The sequence below is a fragment of the Schistocerca nitens genome, chromosome 12, assembly GCF_023898315.1.
Source record: "Schistocerca nitens isolate TAMUIC-IGC-003100 chromosome 12, iqSchNite1.1, whole genome shotgun sequence".
NCBI lineage: Eukaryota > Metazoa > Arthropoda > Insecta > Orthoptera > Acrididae > Schistocerca > Schistocerca nitens.
This window is the reverse complement of record NC_064625.1, coordinates 166,945,544-166,968,199: the sequence shown is the minus strand read 5'-3', so window position 1 is coordinate 166,968,199 and position 22,656 is coordinate 166,945,544. Positions and strand designations below refer to the sequence as shown.

Genomic DNA, 22,656 nt, shown 5'->3' with positions numbered 1-22,656 from the left:
TTGCTGAATTTGTCGTGCGTTGACAAATGGGTGGTTCTCACTGAAACGGCGTATCTGCTGATCCTGAGCTGCTGTTGTTTTGCGGCGACGGCCATGAGGCCTCCCATTCAAGTTACCACTCTCTTCCTTTCGTCTGATCCACCTGGCTACAGTCGACTTGTGAAGACCCATAGTTCTTGCTATGTCGGCATTTGAAGATCCCTCTGCATGGAGTTCTATTATAGCGCCCTTGTCTGCCTCAGCCAGATGGGCCATTTAGCGTTGACTGAATGATTCGTCGCGGTTAATATTGGCTGCGGAAACAGCGCTGGCAGGAAACAGACTGCCTCCTCCACGATGGCAGCCACAACGCAGTGGCCAAGTATGTGTAACACGGAAATCGATGGCATAAAAGAGAGATCGCAAGCCCATACCCGTGTCATTACATAGTGGAGCAACTTAAAACCTCTAATTTTTCTCAGAAGGGACTGGTCCACTCTTGTCATGTCTTATCCTGATAAATATTACATGAAATGAAATGTTTACGTTTTGCATATGCGGCAGGCCTGACGCAAGAAACATTTCTGAAATATCTGAGGCAACCTGAAGAACACTTCATGAATTTTATCTGTAGAGGGTTGCCTTATAAGAAGGAAAACGTGTTTATCCCCGCTCGCCGTGTTTCCAGGTGGCGCAGTTTACTCGGAGGCATACATAATTCTCGCCGGGCGTAAGAAGCGACTCGACGAGCGAGGGGAACTCGCCAAGTGTCATAGGCTGATTGTCCCGAAACTTTGCTCACAAGGGGAGGCCGCCAAATGTGAAATTCAGATTCGATTCATACTGCGCATAATAAAAGCTCATGGCCAGAGGTGTAATGTGGCGAAGCATCAAGATGCACTTCTCAGCTGTTGTCGAGAAAATCGACAGTTAGAAGAAACCGTTGCGGTGAAATACTCTCTACGATTAATAATTTTCTACAGCGTCGTGGCGCAGCGGTAAGCGCTCGAGTTCGTAATCCGAAGGTCGCCGGATCGATTCTCACGCCATGCAACATTTTTTTATTATTATTATTTTTTTGTAATTCAATAATGAATTGCTTATGCATGTTGGTGAAGGCGGATCGCTCTCCAATTGTACCGCCTCCATTTTACCGTTTGTTTAACAGGGTGTACCAAAGCTCTCACGTCCGCACTGATTTTCGACGGTGTTATAAGTTGTGCTAGGGACCGCATCTACCTTCTTTCGAAGTTAGCAGGCAACTACGCTGTTATGCGGCGGCTCGTTTCGGCCCATTCAACATCTGTCCTTCAAGTGTAACGTGCGATTAACGGAGTTTATATTTCATACCTGCCACAGCAAATTTGTGATCGTGGGGTTTCTATTCTAATTCGAACGTTTGACTTACGCTATACGTATTCGTTTCGGAATATCGTTTCTACGTCTTCCGCTAACTATACGTGGTTAACATTATGAAGACAATTAATAACATTTGTGAAATACAAATTTGTTTGCGGAAAACATAATGATGTTCGAAGTCGCCAGTTTTTCCACGACAAACGACTTTCAACAACTTATTATATGCATAATTGTTGCAACCTGTTGCCGGGAATTATATATATATATATATATATATATATATATATATATATATATATATATATATATATGTGTGTGTGTGTGTGTGTGTGTGTGTGTGTTTATACACACATTTGAATTACAAAAAACAAATACTAAAAAAAAAAAGTTGCATGGAGCGAGATTCGATCCGCCGACCTTCGGATTACGAACTCGAGCACTTACCGCGGCGCCACGACGCTGTAGAAAATTATGAATCGTAGAGAGTATTTCACCGCAGCGGTTTCTTCTAACTGTCGATTTTCTCGACAACGGCTGAGAAGTGCATCTTGGTGCTTTGCCACATTACACCTCTGGCCATGAGCTTTTATTATGCGCAATATGAATCGAATCTGAATTTCACAATTGGCGGCCTCCCCTTGTCAGTGAAGGAGAGGACAAAATAAGCGAACTTGTGTTTCGGCTTATCTGCAGACACTCGACCGTTTCCGAGAAAACGACGGCCAAAGTTATCAACGCGCTGTTGCTCTAGTGTAGATACATTCTGCAGCCGAGAACGCAATTGAAGCGGTGGCTCAGTGGCTACCGTCGTTCCTTCTTAGCATTGATTCCCGTGTTCGAGACCATATTGGGTTTTTTAATTATTTTATTTTCCTGCCTCTCTATCAGAATTATCTTCGAATGTTTTTTTTCTAATTTATGTTGAAATAATGTTGTCATTACTCGACAATTAACTTTATGTGTAATTAATGAATTAAAAAAATAATAAACGAATGAGACAAGCTGATATAAAATCATCTCGTCTGCCTCATGTATCGTTATATCCAAATGGTTTATCAATGTTAATCTACATTTAGATCCGATAATGGCACCTTTAGTGTGTTGAAACCGGTTATCCAGTAGACAGTATTTAAGCGATCTTGGCTTCTGAATTATTTCTACAACAGAGTGATCGCCCCACTACGCACTGTGTGTTCCCTTTTTAACTTATTTCTTTACACAGTAAATTAACTGACGAATAACGACAACAGTGTTTCATCATAAATTGGAATAAACATTCGTAGATAATTCAGAGAGTGAGGGGGGAAAAAAGGAAAAACCGGGTTTCGAACTCGCAGCGCAAAGTTCCGAAGTCGCTATGGTAGCCGCAGAGCCACCGCTTCAGTTGAATCCTTAACCGCTAAGCGGTATCTACACTATAGCAACAACGCATTGAACACTTTGACCGTCGTTTTCTCAGAAGCGGTAGAGTTTAAGCTTATTTTGTCCCCTCTTTCAATGAGCGTAGTTAAAAGCAAGATCGGGGTCTGACACTTGGCGTGCCCCCTCGTAAATTGCGTGCGTTGGGATTCAGTAGACAGAATGCGTCCACTTTCCTCGACTACTCATTGACATGTTTGGAAACTTTCTTTGTTGTAGTTGCACTTTGCATTATGAGGGCTGGTTTTCCTGATGAGGATCTACTTATGGACTTTGCTCCTAATTTACGTTACTGTGTAGTAGACCTACTGCAACTACTTAAACCGGAAACGTTTGTTTGTTTGGATACTCCGCTTCTTAGTTGCTACATTTCGCTAAAATATTTTCCTTTTTTTCAAAACGGCAAGTTAAGATGACCACTGCAACATGGTAAGATCAGTAACAATTTAATACTTTGAAACAGTTATGTGTGGTGTACGAGGAGTCTACTGTTGTTGACTGAGGAATACATTAAACACGAAAGCTGCGTCCAATAACAATAATTAACTTTCGGTTACATGACAAAACACAAGTCGAAGCACTGTCAGTTCATCTCAGTACCCAGTAAAACTTAAACTGGAAAGATCGAAAACATACTTTTGTGGGGAAGGCAAACGAATGACTGCGTTTTATTGGCCGCACACTAAGAATACGCAACAGGCCAACTGAAAACACTGCCTACACTACGTTTGTCCGTCCACTGCTATAATATCCTTGACAGACGTGATTGACTGTGCACGCAAAAACGTCCAAGGAACGGTAGCACGCTTTGTAATGTCACGAAATAGGGGAGAGAGGATCCCAGATTTGATAATCGAGTTGGGGTAACATTCATGAAAACATATGCGTTTTTCGTTGCCACGAGATCTTTTCACGAAATTCCAATCACCACCATATGTTCTGAATGCCAAAACATTATTTCCTAGGGTACTTACACAAGAAGAAACCATAGTAATAATGTAATTCAAGGCTCGCAAGAAAAGATTTAAGTAGTCCCTTTTCCCGCACACTGTTAATGAGTGGGACGGTAGAGAAATAATCCGAACCTTCTGCCAGGCACGTAAGTCCGGATTGCAAAGAAATCCTGTTGATGTAGTCATGTAGATGTAACAACGAAATTATGTTGTAATTACGACATGTGACTTTCACTTGATCTGAACATCGAAGTTGTTTACTGTTTATTTACTTTTTGTTCATTAATTTCAGCCATATACGAACACCTAGGCGCGTTAAAGTGATATTGAAATAAAGTGTCATGCATGGACCAATAACAATAAGTTCCCACCTACTTGTTATAGTACTGCATTATCTGCCAGCGTATTCAGAAGTGGATATCGCATACGAAGTTCCTAGGGTGTTTGTAATGGATATTGCAGACGACTTCGACAAAGTTTGAATGTAGCTTCGTAAAAGTTCCGTGAGCAAACGATCTGAGTTGCTGGCGAATACAGTTTATCCTCACTAGACAGTATATATTATCATTATACATGAGGTGAGTAGGGTTTCGCCGCGTTGCGGTGGCCGAGCGGTTCCAGGCGCTTCAGTGACGAACCGCACGGCTGCTTCAGTCGCAGGTTGGAATTCTACCTCGGGCATAGATGTCTGTGATGCCCTTAGGCTAGCTAGGTTTAAGTAGTTCTAGGTCTAGGGGCTGATGACCTAAGCAGTTAGGTCGCATAGTTCTTGAAGCCATTTTTTGACCTTTCGCGTAAATTTTCTTTACATAAACCGTCGTATCTTTTGATTGCGTTGACATAGAAGCTCACTTTTTTACACCAGCAAGGGACCGGTTACAGCAAGAAGTGCGATACATTTCCGCTTATTATGTCCACCCGTTCTGGAGGTAAACGGGTTTTAAGGGTTGGGTAGACCGATAGACGGTCAAGAAAGTGAGACTAGTAGGGTTCCGTTTTTACCGGTTTAGGTGACGAAATCCTAACAACGAAAACACTGAAGATGAGGGCCGCATAAATAACACCCGCTACTCTTTATTCGAAATGTTCTAGTTGCTGTCGATACATAAGCATATTAGTCGTAGCTACGTTTTCGATCCAAATCACGTTTACAGGAATGCAAATAGAATGTATTTGCCTATACACGTGGTAATTCACATCCCAGTATTAATGCCACCGCGTTTTAGAAGTACGAACATTCTCATTGCTAGCTAGCTTAAGAAACACTTCTGCTAATGAACGTTTTCTGGCTGTGGCGAGTCTAGTGGAGAATTCGAAACAATGCAGAATACGTTTGGCAGCTATGTAGCCGTTTATTTCCTGGGGTGGTGCAGAATTATCCTACAAAATTTACTCTCTAATAACAGTAATTTGTTATTTCGATAAACATCCCGAATGATTGTCACATAAGCGGTGACATAAAGGAAGAAAATTCATGTTTTTGAGTCCAGAAAGCTCTATGCAACAGAAACTGCAGATTTTTATTGCGAAATTGCCGGCTTGTTCATGTCTGGGGTAATAATAGAGGGCTGTTTGCCTAGGTTGTCTGCTAGCATAGTGAAAGGAAGGTCTGGTTTGTTTTCGGTTCTAATCTCTATGGAGGCAGGTAGAATATCAGTAAAGCAATTTTAAGAAATTCTCGCGCACCCAATACGATTTATCGCTACCTTTATTCTGTACTGGCGCTCTGTGGATGTCAATATGACACTCTTGTAGAATTTCATACATGATACTGCCTCCTTTTTCCGCTTCTGTCAATAATGGAATTGACTTAAGTGTGGCACTGAATGATGTTTAAGTGAATTTCGTTATGAATCTTCACGCATTGCTAAATTTGCACACTTTCATGGTAGGTCAGCAATGGTAATCCAGTATGACTGGTCTGAACGTTGACACAGACCGTTTCGCGGGCGAATGCGGATAATATTTTGCTAATTCGTAACGGTCTGGGGTTCTTTGTCTGTTATCTGGATAAGCTGAAATTCATTTTTATTCGTCCGTTTCATACAAATTAGCGTTTCTTCTTTCAGTTCTGTCTTATGTTTACGTGTTGTATTTAACACACTAATCAGCATTAATATAGTCTTAGAAATTATGGAATACAGTCTAAAAAAGTTCAGATAGTTTGTCAATTTCACGCCTGCGCATAGTATGTTGGTAGCACTTCGTCGCCTTGCCTGTTATGCTGTGTAGCAGACTTTAAAGCCGTGCGGATCAGCATAACGAAAAGGCGAGGGGTCTCGCTCGTTTTGTCCACGACTGTACATCCGCGCAGCAATGCAACTCTAAAACCACGTGCGCCGAGCGTGTTTGCCCGCATAGTTCCACAGGCCGGCAGCAGAGCGCGCGATATGCGGCTAGCTATGACATCGCTCCCCGCGCCGCTACTGGTTACTTCCCAATATCGTGGAAGGAAGCGAAACTCAGAATTCCGAAAGTAGGCAAAAACCCCAGCCAACAATAGACCAATAAGCCTCCTACAAACTATGGGGAAAATTCCTGAGAGGGTTATACTAAACCGCATACAAAAAGCCCTCGCTGAAGATAACACCATCCGGGCAGAACAGTTTGGCTTCCAAAGAAAAGTTTCCGCCGAGCTCCAAGTACTCCGGCTAACTGAACACATCTCCCAAAATATGAATTACGAAAATTCAACAGCCGCCATCTTCCTCGACTCGTAAAAAGCGTTTGACAAAGTGTGCCATCAGAACCTAATATGGAAACTCTTAAGGCAGACAACCATCCCAGCCACCTACATCAAAATCATAAAATCATAGACAGCTTCCTGACCAACACACACTTCGTAGTCGAGATTGACGGAAAACACTCATCCATACGACCGCTTTCTTCTTTCTTCTGTAGTGGTCAATGCAAGGATTGGTTTGCAACAGCTAGAATGGCAGCTTGTCTCCATTCTGTGAGTCTTTCAGCTTTTTTCTTCATTTCTTTATAGGTGTTACATCCCACATCTTTCACGATTTGATCAATGTACCTCAGTCGTGGTCTTCCTCTTGGTCTTTTTCCCTCGACATATCCCTCTACGATTGTGTTCAGGAGTCCTTTATGTCTTAGTAGATGGCATCTAAATTGCACTCTTCTTTTAACAATGAAACTCCAGAAGCTTCTCTTCTCACCTGCTCTTTCCAGAACAACTTCGTTTGTGACCTTGCCGATACATTTTATTTTGAGCATGCGTCTATAGCACCACATTTCAAAAGAATTTAGCTTCTGGTCTTACTCTGTCCCGAGAGTCCGTGTTTCACACCCATAGCCTGCCACACTCCACACATGATTTCAAAAATCTTTTCCTGATTTCAAGGCTGACGCTCTTAGATGTTAAGATGTTTTTCTTCTTGTTAAAAGCAGCCTTTGCTTGAGCTATTCTACTTCTCACTTCTGCCTTGCTCCTTCCATCCCTGGTAATATTACTGCCCAGATAAGTAAATTTATCAACTTGTTCGAGCAGTTCATTGCCTACATGAACTTGGACTTTCACTTGACCTTTTTTGTCGCATGCCATTACTTTTGTTTTTACTTTATTAATTCCGATATTATGATCTTTCCCCATAACTTTATCCATTCTATTCAGTAGAACTACAAGATCTTCTTCACTTTCAGCCAGGACAGCTATATCATCGGCATATCTTATATCTATTCGTTGGCCATGAATTACTACACCTGTCTGAATTTTCCCTTCCTTTTTTCAGCGCCTCTTCAATGTATACGTTAAAGATAACAGGGGATAGTGCGCAACCTTGTCGGACACCTTTCCGTATCCGCACCTCTTCTTGTTTTGTCCGTCCACGGATAACTGCTGTCTCTGTACAGGTTCCATATCATTTTTCTATCTTTATAGTCTATTCCTACTTTTTTTAGTACCTCAAACATCTTATCCCATTTAACATTATCAGACATCTTTCCGTATCTGCACCTCTTCTTGTTTTGTCCGTCCACAGATAACTGCTGTCTCGTTTTTGTACAAGTCCCATATGATTTTTTTTATTTTTTTATTCTATTTCTATTTTTTTGAGTACCTCAAACATCTTATGCCATTTAACATTATCAAAGGCTTTCCCTACATCTACGAAAGCTATGTATGTTGTCAGGTTTTTATCTAGTCGTTTCTCTATTATTAGATTTAGAGCAAATATTGCTTCTCTGGTTCCTCTATCTTTCCGGAGTCCAAACTGGTCTTCAGAGAGTGTAGCTTAGACTTTTTGTTCTATGCGTTTTAGGATAATTGAGGTTACTATTTTAGAGGCGTGAGTAACTAGGCTGAGCGTCCTATAATTTTCACATCTCGTAGCATTTGCCTTCTTTGGAATGGCGATCATAATGTTTTTCTCAATGCCATTGTTTTACGACCGCTGAATGCAGGAATTCCCCAAGGATCAGTTCTCTAGCCGACCTGTTTAATATCTACGCAAACAATATCCCTCTGGAGCCAGGAGTAAACATTGCCCAGTTCGCTGACGATACGGCCTTTTTCACAAGCGGCAAACGACACCCCAACAAAATCAGAAGGCTGCAGCGGCAACTGTCCCTAGTGGAAGTACGGTGTCGGCAAAATAAAATGCAACTGAACGCAGGGAAGATTAGATTAGATTAGATTAGTACTTGTTCCATAGATCATGAATACGACACTTCGTAATGATGTGGAACGTGTCAGGTTAATAAAAGGTGTCTATACGAGATATTACATTAGACAAAATATTACATGACAATAACATATATATATATATATATATATATATATATATATATACTCCTGGAAATTGAAATAAGAACACCGTGAATTCATTGTCCCAGGAAGGGGAAACTTTATTGACACATTCCTGGGGTCAGATACATCACATGATCACACTGACAGAACCACAGGCACATAGACACAGGCAACAGAGCATGCACAATGTCGGCACTAGTACAGTGTATATCCACCTTTCGCAGCAATGCAGGCTGCTATTCTCCCATGGAGACGATCGTAGAGATGCTGGATGTAGTCCTGTGGAACAGCTTGCCATGCCATTTCCACCTGGCGCCTCAGTTGGACCAGCGTTCGTGCTGGACGTGCAGACCGCGTGAGACGACGCTTCATCCAGTCCCAAACATGCTCAATGGGGGACAGATCCGGAGATCTTGCTGGCCAGGGTAGTTGACTTACACCTTCTAGAGCACGTTGGGTGGCACGGGATACATGCGGACGTGCATTGTCCTGTTGGAACAGCAAGTTCCCTTGCCGGTCTAGGAATGGTAGAACGATGGGTTCGATGACGGTTTGGATGTACCGTGCACTATTCAGTGTCCCCTCGACGATCACCAGTGGTGTACGGCCAGTGTAGGAGATCGCTCCCCACACCATGATGCCGGGTGTTGGCCCTGTGTGCCTCGGTCGTATGCAGTCCTGATTGTGGCGCTCACCTGCACGGCGCCAAACACGCATCGCATACGACCATCATTGGCACCAAGGCAGAAGCGACTCTCATCGCTGAAGACGACACGTCTCCATTCGTCCCTCCATTCACGCCTGTCGCGACACCACTGGAGGCGGGCTGCACGATGTTGGGGCGTGAGCGGAAGACGGCCCAACGGTGTGCGGGACCGTAGCCCAGCTTCATGGAGACGGTTGCGAATGGTCCTCGCCGATACCCCAGGAGCAACAGTGTCCCTAATTTGCTGGGAAGTGGCGGTGCGGTCCCCTACGGCACTGCGTAGGATCCTACGGTCTTGGCGTGCATCCGTGCGTCGCTGCGGTCCGGTCCCAGGTCGACGGGCACGTGCACCTTCCGCCGACCACTGGCGACAACATCGATGTTCTGTGGAGACCTCACGCCCCACGTGTTGAGCAATTCGGCGATACATCCACCCGGCCTCCCGCATGCCCACTATACGCCCTCGCTCAACGTCCGTCAACTGCACATACGGTTCACGTCCACGCTGTCGCGGCATGCTACCAGTGTTAAAGACTGCGATGGAGCTCCGTATGCCACGGCAAACTGGCTGACACTGACGGCGGCGGTGCACAAATGCTGCGCAGCTAGCGCCATTCGACGGCCAACACCGCGGTTCCTGGTGTGTCCGCTGTGCCGTGCGTGTGATCATTGCTTGTACAGCCCTCTCGCAGTGTCCGGAGATAGTATGGTGGGTCTGACACACCGGTGTCAATGTGTTCTTTTTTCCATTTCCAGGAGTGTATATTTTTTTTTTGTGGAGGTTGGCGGAGGTTGGGAAATTACCCACTTACTATATCCAAAAATTCATCTAATGAGTAGAAGAAGTTGCCATTAAGAAATTCTTTTAATTTCCTTTTAAATGCTATATGGCTATCTGTGAGACGTTTGATGCTATTAGGTAAGTGACCAAAGACTTTTGTGGCAGCATAATTTACCCCTTTCTGAGCCAAAGTTCGATTTAACCTTGAGTAGTGAAGATCATCCTTTCTCCTAGTGTTGTAGCCATGTACACTGCTATTACTTTTGAATTCGTCGGATTGTTAATAACAAATTTCATAAAATGAATATACGTATTGTGAGGCTACAGTGAAGGTTTCTAGTTCTTTAAATAAGTGTTTGCAGGATGATCTTGGATGAGCTCCAGCAATTGCTCTGATTACACGCTTTTGTGCAATGAACACTCTTTTACTCAATGATGAGTTACCCCAGAATATGATGCCATACGAAAGCAGAGAATGAAAATAGGCGTGGTAAGCTAATTTACTCAGGTGTATACCGCCAAAATTTGCAATGACCCTAATAGCATAAGTAGCTGAACTCAAAAGTTTCAGCAGATCCTCAGTGTGTTTTTTCCAGTTCAACCCCTCATCAATGCATACACCCACAAATTTTGAATATTCTACCTTAGCTACCGATTTTTGAACGAAGTCTATATTTATTAAGGGTGTCATTCCATTTACTGTGTGGAACTGTATATGCTGTGTTTTGTCAAAGTTTAATGAGAGCCCATTTGCAGAGAACCACTTAATGATTTTCTGAAAAACATCGTTTACAATTTCACCAGTTAATTCTTGTCTGTCGGATGTGATAGCTGTACTTGCATCATTGGCAAAAAGTACCAGCTTTGCACTTTCGTGAATATAGAATGGCAAGTCATTAATATATATTAAGAACAGCAGAGGACCCAAGACCGAACCTTGCGGCACGCCATTCTCGAGTGTTCCCCAGTTTGAGAAATCACCAGTTTTTTTGCATAATATGTGAACTGTTTATTTCAACTTTCTGCACTCTTCCAGTTAGGTATGATTTAAACCATTTGAGCACTGTCCCATTCATACCACAGTACTTGAGCTTATCTAGAAGCTGCAGTCTACTTTACGAGAAAAAGACCCATCCTTGAAGAAAACCTGAGACTAAATGCACAGGAACTACCCTGGAGGGATGAAGTAAAGTATTTAGGCGTCACTATGGACAGAAAACTGCTCTACCACCGGCACATCAAGGAAAGGAAACAAAAACTCAAAACCTACCAAAGGCTCTCTTCCCCATTTTCAAAAGTAAAAACCTAAAACAAGAAACAAAACGAACATTGTACAAAACTACAACCTGGCCGACGATGACGTATGGCTGCACTACGTGGGGCACTGCAAGCAGAACCACCAGGTACCAACTACAAATCGTCCAAAACAAAGTGTTGCGCTGGATTCTAAGCGCCCCACCATGGGCACACACCAGACACCTCCACGAGATCATGGAGATGGACATGTTAGACGAAACAGTCAGCAAATTAGCAACACGGTTCCATGTTGTTGTTGTCTTCATCCCGAGACTGGTTTTATGCAGCTCTGCATGCTACTCTATCCTGTGCAAGCTTCTTCATCTCCCAGTACCTACTGCAGCCTACATCCTTCTGAATCTGCTTAGTGTATTCATCTCTTGGGCTCCCTCTACGATTTTTACCCTCCACGCTGCCATCCAATACTAAATTGGTGATCCCTTGATGTCTCAGAACATGTCCTACCAACCGATCCCTTCTTCTAGTCAAGTTGTGCCACAAGCTCCTCTTCTCCCCAATTCTGTTCAATACCTCCTCATTAGTTATGTGATCTACCCATCTAATCTTCGGCATTCTTCTGTAGCACCACATTTCGAAAGATTCTATTCTCTTCTTGTCTAAACTATTTATCGTCCACGTTTCACTTCCATACATGGCTACACTCCATACAAATACTTTCAGAAAAGACTTCCTGACACTTAAATCTATACTCGATGTTAACAAATTTCTCTTCTTCAGAAACGCTTTCCTTGCCATTGCCAGTCTACATTTTATATCCTCTCTACTTCGACCATCATCAGTTACTTTGTTCCCCAAATAGCAAAACTCCTTTACTACTTTAAATGTCTCATTTCCAAATCTAATTCCCTCAGCATCACCCGACTTAATACGACTACATTCCATTATCCTCGTTTTCCTTTTGTTGATGTTCATCTTACATCCTCCTTTCAAGACACTGTCCATTCCGTTCAGCGGTTCTTCCAAGTCCTTTGCTGTCTCTGACAGAATTACAATGTCATCGGCGAACCTCAAAGTTTTTATTTTTCTCCATTGATTTTAATACCTACTCCAAACTTTTCTTTTGTTTCCTTTACTGCTTGCTCAATATACAGATTGAGTAACATCGGGGAGAGGCTAGAACCCTGTCTCACTCCCTTTCCAACCACTGCTTCCCTTTCATGTCCCTCGACTCTTATAACTGCCATCTGCTTTCTGTACAAATTGTAAATAGTCTTTCGCTCCCTGTATTTTACCCCTGCCACCTTCAGAATTTGAAAGAGAGTATTCCAATCAACATTGTCAAAAGCTTTCTCTATGTCTACAAATGCTAGAAAAGTAGGTTTGCCTTTCCTTAATCTTTCTTCTAAGGTAAGTGTTAGCTCATAAGGATAGGTAAGATTAGAATCATTAGCTACCTCTCTAAACTAATATATACAAAAATCATAGCTCATAAGGATAGGCAGGTACGACTCGAGTACCACTCACTAAAAAACTAGTACTCGCACCCAAAACCAAACAAAGTACGACAACCCAACGGCAAATCGCCTCGGAAGAAACAAGAAGACAACGAGAACGTCCAATCACACAACTCCTGAAGAGCAAGAGGAAACCATCATCCAAGGAGGTGGACTGGCGGACGAAGTCCGGAAACAATAACGTTCCTTTCCCCCAAAGTCAAATAAAGAGTACCACCACAGCACAACTATCCAAACACACACAAAAATACACGGCGAATCGGCAAAGCCGATCGGCCTTTCTTCAACAAAGTGACACAAAAAAAAGAATTTTTCTGATGAAACATGGACAAATACGTGCCAAGTGCACAGAAAAGGACACATTGTGTTTTCTCATTCGTAAAAGATGTTTACAGATGAAGTAACATTGTGGAACTTTTATGATTTGTACGATAATTTGCGGAACTTTTAATGAAATAATTGATCAGTTGAACAAAGTTAGTCATGAGACAGACCGATGGCAGTGTAAAACAAAGTATTTCGGAAGAGCAAACATACTGATAGATACTTACATAAGAGCTCCAATCACCACCCACAACAAAAAAGAGGTGTAATCAAAAGTTTAGTGGACAGGGCAAAACGGATTTGTACGCCGGAACATCTGGATACGGAACTGAATCATCTGAAACAGGCCTTCGAAAAGAATGGGTACTCAAACAAAGAAATTAATAGAGTTTTAAGACTTAATGACAGCAGGCCAAAGGACAAGGATGGTACACAGCAATGGAAGAACACATGTCTTTACCTTTCATTAGTAAGGTTACAGATCCAATCGGCAAAATTTTGCTGAAACATAAAGTGAAACCGGTATTCAAACCTACCAGAAAAATAGGACAAGTACTTCGTTCTGTTAAACATAGAAGGCCACCATTATCAACTAGCGGTGTGTTTAAAATTCCGTGTACTTGTGGCAAGGTCTATATTGGTCTATATTGGTACTACGAAAAGAAGTGTGAATACGAGGGTAAAGGAGCAGAAAAGTCTTCGCCTAGTGGGAAAAATAGATAAAGCGGTCGTTGCGGAACATGCACTTAAGTACGGTGACCATGTTAAGTTTTCTGAAACTACAGTTATAAGTGCTACCACCAACTATTATCCACGACTGTACAGGGAGGCTATTGAAATTTATAAACATGAAGATAATTTTAATAGAAGAGGCCTTGAAATTAAGCGAGATATGGACAGTGGCGTTACAGAATCGATAAGTGACTATCGATAGTTACATTTTATCTTTGACTAGTTTTCTCTCTGCTACTATGTGCAAGCCAGACGACGCCCACTTTCCTCGGTATTTAGGCCGCTGTCCGACGCTCCGACTCGTCAGTCGGCTGGACTCAACAGGACCAGCCATACCTCTGAGGATGTCCAGCGTAGTGTTGGACGAAACGTTAGGAATAGAAGTATTCCATGGACCACGGCCATATAACCCGGAAGAATTATGTAAACGTTTACCTGCTACCCGACTTCTACATTCAACTGAATTCTTTTTATTTTCTATGTTATAAAACTAAAAAGTATCTTCCAAGGGGGCCCAAAAAACTACAATAATTTATGTAAACCTACGTAAGAAACGCTGTATTTTTGTATTAATTCCATGTATTGTCATTAAGTTATCTTATAACGTAAAACTGTAATTACACTACTAGCCATTAAAATTGCTACACCAAAAGAAATGCAGATGATAAACGGGTATTCATTGCATACATATATTATACTAGAACTGACATGTGATTACATTTTCACGCAATTTAGGTGCATAGATCCCGAGAAATCAGTACCCAGAACAACCACCTCTGGCCGTAATAACGGCCTTGGTACGCCTGGGCATTGAGTCAAACAGAGCTCGGATGGCGTGTACAGGTACAGCTGCCCATGCAGCTTCGACACGATACCACAGTTCACCAAGAGTAGTGACTGGCGTATTGTGACGAGCCAGCTGCTCGGCCACCATTGACCAGAAGTTTTCAGTTGGTGATACATCTGGAGAATGTGCTGGCCAGGACAGCAGTCGAACATTTTCTGCATCCAGAAAGCCCCGTACAGGACCTGCAACATGCGGTCGTACATTATCCTGCTGAAATGTAGGGTTTCGCAGGGATCGAATGAAAGGTAGAGCCACGGGTCGTAACACATCTGAAATGTAACGTCCACTGTTCAAAGTGCCGTCAATGCGAAGAAGAGGTGACAGAGACGTGTAACCAATGGCACCCCATACCATCACGCCGGGTGATACACCAGTATGGCGATGACGAATACACGCTTCCAATGTGCGTTCACCGCGATGTCGTCAAACCGGATGCGACCATCATGATGCTGTAGACAGAACCTGGATTCATCCGAAAAAATGACGTTTTGCCGTTCGTGCACCCAGGTTCGTCGTTGAGTGCACCATCGCAGGCGCTCCTGTCTGTGATGCAGCGTCAAGGGTAACCGCAGCAGTGGTCTCCGAGCTGATAGTCCAAGCTGCTGCAAACGTCGTCGAACTGTTCGTGTAGATGGTTGTTGTCTTGCAAACGTCCCCATCTGTTTACTCAGGGATCGAGACGTTGCTGCACGATCCGTTACAGCCGTGCGGATAAGATGCCTCTCATCTCGACTGCTAGTGATACGAGGCCGTTCGGATCCAGCATAGCGTTCCGTATTATCCTCCTGAACCCATCGATTCCATATTCTGCTAACAGTCATTGGATCTCGACCAACGCGAGGGGCAATTTCGCGATACGATAAACTGCAATCGCGGTAGGCTACAATCCGACTTTTATCAAAGTCGGAAACGTGATGGTACGCATTTTCCTCCTTACACGAGGCACCACAACAACGTTTCACCAGGCAACGCCGGTCGACTGCTGTTTGTGTATGAGAAGTCGGTTGCAAACTTTCCTCATGTCAGCACGTTATAGGTGTCGCCACCGGCGCCAACCTTGTGTGAATGCTCTGACAAGCTAATCATCCGCATATCACAGCATCTTCTTCCTGTCGGTTAAAGTTTGCGTCATCTTCGTGGTGTAACAATTTCAATGGCCAGTAGTGTATGTTATAAAACTAAGAAGTGTCATCCAAGGGGGCAATGAAACGTTTTTTTTACGTGTAAATAAATTTAAGCCCCAAAAAACGAAAATAATTAATGTAAACCCACGTAAGAAACGATGTATTTTTGTATTAATTCCGTGTGTTTTCTTTAAGTTGTCTTATAATGTAAAACTAATTAATTTCTGTTAAATGTGGGAGAGCATACAGATGTTAAAACCAGCGAAAGACAGCAACTGTATTTTTTTATTGGCAAATAATCCATCATACGCAGCGCAAGCGGCGTCAACAATCAAGTTTTATGCTATCAGCTGCGCCGGGGAGGAGTGTAGTGAAGTCTTTCGAACATTTTTCCACGCGAGAGGCTTCCAGAACAGGAAGAGACCGAGGAATAATGACAGTAAATTTGCCTTCAGTTCTCTACTTGTATGCAGCGTCTAGCTCGCTCTCTCCTTGAGGCCTGCTCTCTAAATTGATGACTCCGCTCTTGTACTTGAAAGATATTTTCGAGATGTTTAAAGTACTCATCCATGTAAAAGAAATGTCAGTATATGAATAAATGTGATTGTTTATCAGTGTTTAAATAACTTTAACCTTTCCTGCCAACTTTTCTATATTTCAGCTAAGAGACCTGCAAGACTGCAGACATGTCGACCGCTGTCGAACATCACTGATGTACGAACTTGTAGCAGCCACTCGTGTGTCCCTGAGATCTGTTAAGTCGATCCGGAAACGCAGTTTGCGGGCAGCACTTCCGTGCATAATGCGCAATTTTAATGATCGGCATACGGCCAACAAATGATGTGAGCGGTTAGTCCACTCCGGCGGTGTCAAAGCAGGTTAGACAAAATCTTGAATTATTAATTTTTCTCTCTCTTTGGGGTAAATTTACCTATGCCGTGTGATAATTGAAACTTTTTTTTGGTTGGTTGCTTCTTTTAATTAACGGCACTCCAGTTAATTTCCTCTTATCAAAAATTATTTTTCAATTGCCAATAAAGTGTGCCACACAAAACGAGAGAGAAAACTTTTCTTTTTGAAAATAATAATACAACTAGCGCTCAAAGCGGTGAGCAAGCAGACATTCACATGCGTCGTAAGGATAATGTTTGTTTCAAATTATTTTCTACTTATTTAACGAAATAGTTACATGTTTGCTTCCATCCGCTACTAAATTACTAAGCGACACCAGTTATTGTGAAGTACACGTACAAACAGCCGAAGCAGAGATTTAATGACAGAAGCTAAAACTTATTCATGAAGATATACTTTCCAATCGTATACATTTGGAGATTACTCCGCTGACAGCAAGCGAATATAAACCCATATTTAATGCATGAAAAGCTTGTATTTCTTTTGCCGTCTTATCATAGGCGTTTTCCTTCACACTTTAAACATTTTTATGGGGTCTAATGATTCGCCCATTCTTATACATCACTCGACTTTCTAATCCACGAAAATTTTGGAAGTGTAATTACTTTTGCTTCAAAAGCGAATCTGTTGATTTGTGGCTCAGATTTAGCAAGCGTGTGCAGTTGGTTTGTTTTGTGTTGGGAAGCAGTTTTATTGTTTCTGGCGATTTATAATCACATCTGTGTGGTCTCTCCTTAAGCTACAGGTCTGATCGCTTATTTCGGATGTTAAATAATGTAGATATTAATTCCATATAGATTTCTTACGTTCCACTTTCACTGATTGGGCTGAAAGTGGAGCGAACAAAACTCCGACGTGTTGGGTAGTTATAAGACGTTTTTCTGCAAAAGTTCAGGCCTTCCCGTTTTTATTAGCAGTTCTTTGCTATCAAAGGAAAACGACATTGTTCAGTAAACATGGTTATGGAAATGGAAATGCCGTGTGGCTAGGACCTCTTGTCGGCTGGTGAATGTCTTTCAAGTTGACGCCACTTCGGCGACTTGCGTGTGGATGGTGATGAAAGGATGACAAGGACAACACAACACCCCGCCCCTGAGCGGAGAAAATCTCCGACCCAGCCGGGAATCGAACCCGGGTCGTTATGTATGACGTTCAGTCGCGCTGACCACTCAGCTACCAGGGACGGCCTAACATGGTTATGGGTAAAAGTCTAGAATAAGCCCAGAATGTTGTCAGCGCTTGCCGTGAGGTATGATGAGAACAAAAGAAGGTGTGTCAGCTCTGTTACGCAGAGAGACAATACGTTTCGAAGCAACACATTCGGAAGAAAAGGTGAAACATTGCACTAAACGAGTATTATAAACTAAATTGCTCCTTATTTGGGTAGCAGCTGTTTAAACTGTGCTGGTGTCTGCAAACCAGAGACAGCGTCGCAACCCAGAGCATATTCGAGAAAGCAGTGAAATACACTCCTGGAAATTGAAATAAGAACACCGTGAATTCATTGTCCCAGGAAGGGGAAACTTTATTGACACATTCCTGGGGTCAGATACATCACATGATCACACTGACAGAACCACAGGCACATAGACACAGGCAACAGAGCATGCACTAGTACAGTGTATATCCACATTTCGCAGCAATGCAGGCTGCTATTCTCCCATGGAGACGATCGTAGAGATGCTGGATGTAGTCCTGTGGAACGGCTTGCCATGCCATTTCCACCTGGCGCCTCAGTTGGACCAGCGTTCGTGCTGGACGTGCAGACCGCGTGAGACGACGCTTCATCCAGTCCCAAACATGCTCAATGGGGGACAGATCCGGAGATCTTGCTGGCCAGGGTAGTTGACTTACACCTTCGAGAGCACGTTGGGTGGCACGGGATACATACGTACGTGCATTGTCCTGTTGGAACAGCAAGTTCCCTTGCCGGTCTAGGAATGGTAGAACGATGGGTTCGATGACGGTTTGGATGTACCGTGCACTATTCAGTGTCCCCTCGACGATCACCAGTGGTGTACGGCCAGTGTAGGAGATCGCTCCCCACACCATGATGCCGGGTGTTGGCCCTGTGTGCCTCGGTCGTATGCAGTCCTGATTGTGGCGCTCACCTGCACGGCGCCAAACACGCATACGACCATCATTGGCACCGAGGCAGAAGCGACTCTCATCGCTGAAGACGACACGTCTCCATTCGCCCCTCCATTCACGCCTGTCGCGACACCACTGGAGGCGGGCTGCACGATGTTGGGGCGTGAGCGGAAGACGGCCTAACGGTGTGCGGGACCGTAGCCCAGCTTCATGGAGACGGTTGCGAATGGTCCTCGCCGATACCCCAGGAGCAACAGTGTCCTTAATTTGCTGGGAAGTGGCGGTGCGGTCCGCTACGGCACTGCGTAGGATCCTACGGTCTTGGCGTGCATCCGTGCGTCGCTGCAGTCCGGTCCCAGGTCGACGGGCACGTGCACCTTCCGCCGACAACTGGCGACAACATCGATGTATTGTGGAGACCTCACGCCCCACGTGTTGAGCAATTCGGCGGTACGTCCACCCGGCCTCCCGCATGCCCACTATACGCCCTCGCTCAAAGTCCGTCATCTGCACATACGGTTCACGTCCACGCTGTCGCGGCATGCTACCAGTGTTAAAGACTGCGATGGAGCTCCGTATGCCACGGCAAACTGGCTGACACTGACGGCGGCGGTGCACAAATGCTGCGCAGCTAGCGCCATTCGACGGCCAACACCGCGGTTCCTGGTGTGTCCGCTGTGCCGTGCGTGTGATCATTGCTTGTACAGCCCTCTCGCAGTGTCCGGAGCAAGTATGGTGGGTCTGACACACCGGTGTCAATGTGTTTTTTTTTCCATTTCCAGGAGTGTATTTCTCTATTGTGTGTTGCTAGGCAGTCTATCCGCACCAGCGCACTGAGAAAATGCATCAACGTTTCTTATTATATTGAACATGTGGCTACCATTAATAAACACTGACCCATCTACCTTTTCCCAAGACTGAATTTGAAAAAAAGATCCACTTCAGGATGATTCCATTCACACAACCTTTGACTCTTTAAAAGTCATTTCAAAACCACGTATGATACGTTTTCGTGTGTCTGCAATTATCCCACGAGACATGCACCAACGAACGACTTTGCTGTGCATAACTTAATAACCTAGATCAGTCCACTTTATAGCAATCCCTGCCACACACACACACACACACACACACACACACACACACACACAAGACTGGTTTCAATTTCGGCCCTAGAAATTCTCTGGCTCAGTTGTCGCCTCTCATTGGTTATGTCAAAGCATCACTCCATTCGCTACGGGAAATTGACGGGTCCAACCTATGAGGAGTACATCGGAACCGCCGTTACTGCTAATGGCCCTAATCTATACTTTAGCCGGCAATTTGTTGTCATCGTGATTGGCAGATGTAGATTTACACACATTTTATTCAAACATTTTGCCACTTCGCTGTTAATTTATATCAACAACTTTAAGTAAGAAAAATTCTGTACTGCAAGACAGCACAGCTGTCGAAAGATGGGAAATACGGAAGCGTCCGATCCCGCCCGTCTGCTTTGACCCATGACGTCACAAATATGACGGAAACAAAAACAAACACACACACTTTCCAGAAGAAGCCTAATGACACTAACGGGACAAGCGTGGGAAATAGGGTGTTTTGGGTGGGGGGGGGGGGGGCAAACTAAATATAAACAAATTTAGACGCCTTGCGTAGCTACAACGTGTAAGTGAAGACAGCCATGCATGAATACCCACCCACCTCCCCAGGGGTCGCAACGCCTACAACCCATAGAAGATAAAGATGCTCCAGTAGCTGATTAGTGTTTTTTGTCTTTTTTAAAAAAATGTCACGGGATAGAACGAACAGATCATAAAGATAAATATAATAAACTAAAACAGAAATTGGAGGAAACAGATAATTAAAATAAGTAACAAGTGTTTTTAAATTTAAAAAATCTCACGAGATAGAACGACCAGATCAGAAAAGTAAATAAAATAAGATAAAACAGAACTGGAGACAGCCACACTCAAACCAAACTCCGCGCCGTCACGACGTCACGGGTCAAGGCCGACGCGTGGGATCGGACGCTTCTGTCGACCCGAAAGATGTGCACACACAAAGTGGGAACGCATACACTTATGGTACTTCCGGTTCTGGTCTCGTACGTAGCTGCAATTACCTATGGATTTGCTACAATTTTTTTTAGTTTTAATTCGTGCATTACAAGTATGTAGTTGGAATTTCAAAACTTATTCGATTTATTAGGCTTTCTACTTTAAACACTTATTTTGGTATTCCTAGTATAAAGTCTTGATTAATCTACTCAGGTGAGACTACAACATTACGGAAAAAACTGAGGACGGCCGGAGTGACCGAGCGGTTCTAGGCGCTACAGTCTGGAGGCGCGTGACAGCTACGGTCGCAGGTTCGAATCCTGCCTTGGGCACGGATGTGTGTGTGTTTAAGTAGTTCTAAGTTCTAGGGACTGATGACCTCAGAATTTAAGTCCCATAGTGCTCAGAGCCATTTGAACAAAAAAAAAAAAAAAAAAAAACTGAGGAGCAATTCAGTTATTCGAATGTGTAAGCAAACATGTGACCTGTCTTTTACAGCCAATCAGAATGTAAAGAAACAAACAAAGCACAAGATAAAAAAAAAATTTCCATTCGTAGTGCAATACAGTGTGATGCAAATCAAAATATATAGTACTAACATTACATTCACTCGCGCTGATTTCCTGATGTACCTGAAGGGGAATACTTCGTAACAACACAATCTGTGAAAATAATACGCTAAGCAATCATCTTCAAAAAATTTAAAATTACTACAACTTTTAAACGAGGTGTAATCTTAGTCGTCACCAAATACTTCATTTTCATCGTACGTAGACTCGCCAAGGGCTTTGTAAATCATTTTTTCCAAACGTTTCTTCTCTTCACAGTACACTTCGAACAGACATACTAAATCTGCGAAACAGATTACCGGTACTCTAACGTCAATGCCTAATGCCTACGGAGCAAAACGCAATAACAAAGGTTTCAAAAACGATGGACGGTTAAAGAGATACCGCTACGATGTGTGCAGATCTCACAGATCATTCCGAGAGCAAAAAAAAAAGAACGTTCGAAACGACTGAAAATCGTCGGAAATGGCGCGACGTAATATTACATCCGCCGCGTATTGCCATTTCCTGCAAACGACGAAGAATTACTTCAGCCGCATGACAAGTGGTGTTTACGGTTTTGCAGTTATTGCCTTGACAGCAACATTCGCACGTCATGACGAATGTTAAATGCAGATGCTCAGCAAGGAACAGCATCTCGCCACCAAAAACCAAGCATCGCTAGGAGGAAAGTAAACATGTTTTTCCTTGGTTTCCAATAACTTTTCGAACGACGTACTTCCCTTAGCACAAAAAACTTGTCGTCTAGCTGTATATACTGTACGGGCACAGTGTCGTAGTAACATGATAGTTCGTGAATTCGTAGCTAAGACTGTAGAAAAAGGGAGCAAAGCGCAGCACTTACCACGCGCAGGTTACGAGTGACGAAGACTGCAACATATACACAGCGCGGTGCGTTCCACGAATCCGTACACACACATGACCTGACAGAGCCCTCTGCCTCTTGGCTGGCTGTCTTACGCCACTCACGCACTGCGCATGCGCGAACAAGCTGGTAGCTTTTTACGACGGGAGCACGCCTTCGACTTCCGTCGCGCAACTCTTTCGTGTGTCCCGTAACTAATTCGTCAAAAGCTATACTCGTATCGAATGTTGAGAACACAAACCACTTTAAAACAACGTATACTTGTCGATTGCACCACAAAAACGAATAGCAATGAGTCTGCTTTCAGGGCAAAGTTGCCCACCGCGTGTGCTCTCTCTCAAGAGCCGAAGCCTATACCGTATTCAAACATTATGAATCACCTCGAAGGGAACGATATATTGATAC

The 22,656-nt window shown here is 43.5% G+C and overlaps 1 protein-coding gene across 5 annotated transcripts in view; it reads right to left on the bottom strand.

Moving 5' to 3' along the window:
• LOC126215120 (uncharacterized) overlaps positions 1–22,325 on the bottom strand; it is a 167,422-nt gene extending 145,097 nt beyond the window's left edge. For 4 of the 5 annotated variants that reach the window (XM_049941774.1, XM_049941777.1, XM_049941776.1 and 1 more), the window contains exon 1: positions 22,231–22,325. Coding sequence is in view for 1 of the 5 variants with exons in the window: in XM_049941775.1 (XP_049797732.1) it covers positions 22,231–22,265 (35 nt within the window). In the remaining 4 variants the exon portion in view is untranslated. The remainder of the gene's footprint in view (positions 1–22,230) is intronic. The other variant, XM_049941775.1, reaches the window with a different exon arrangement.
• Positions 22,326–22,656: the final 331 nt, after the last annotated feature.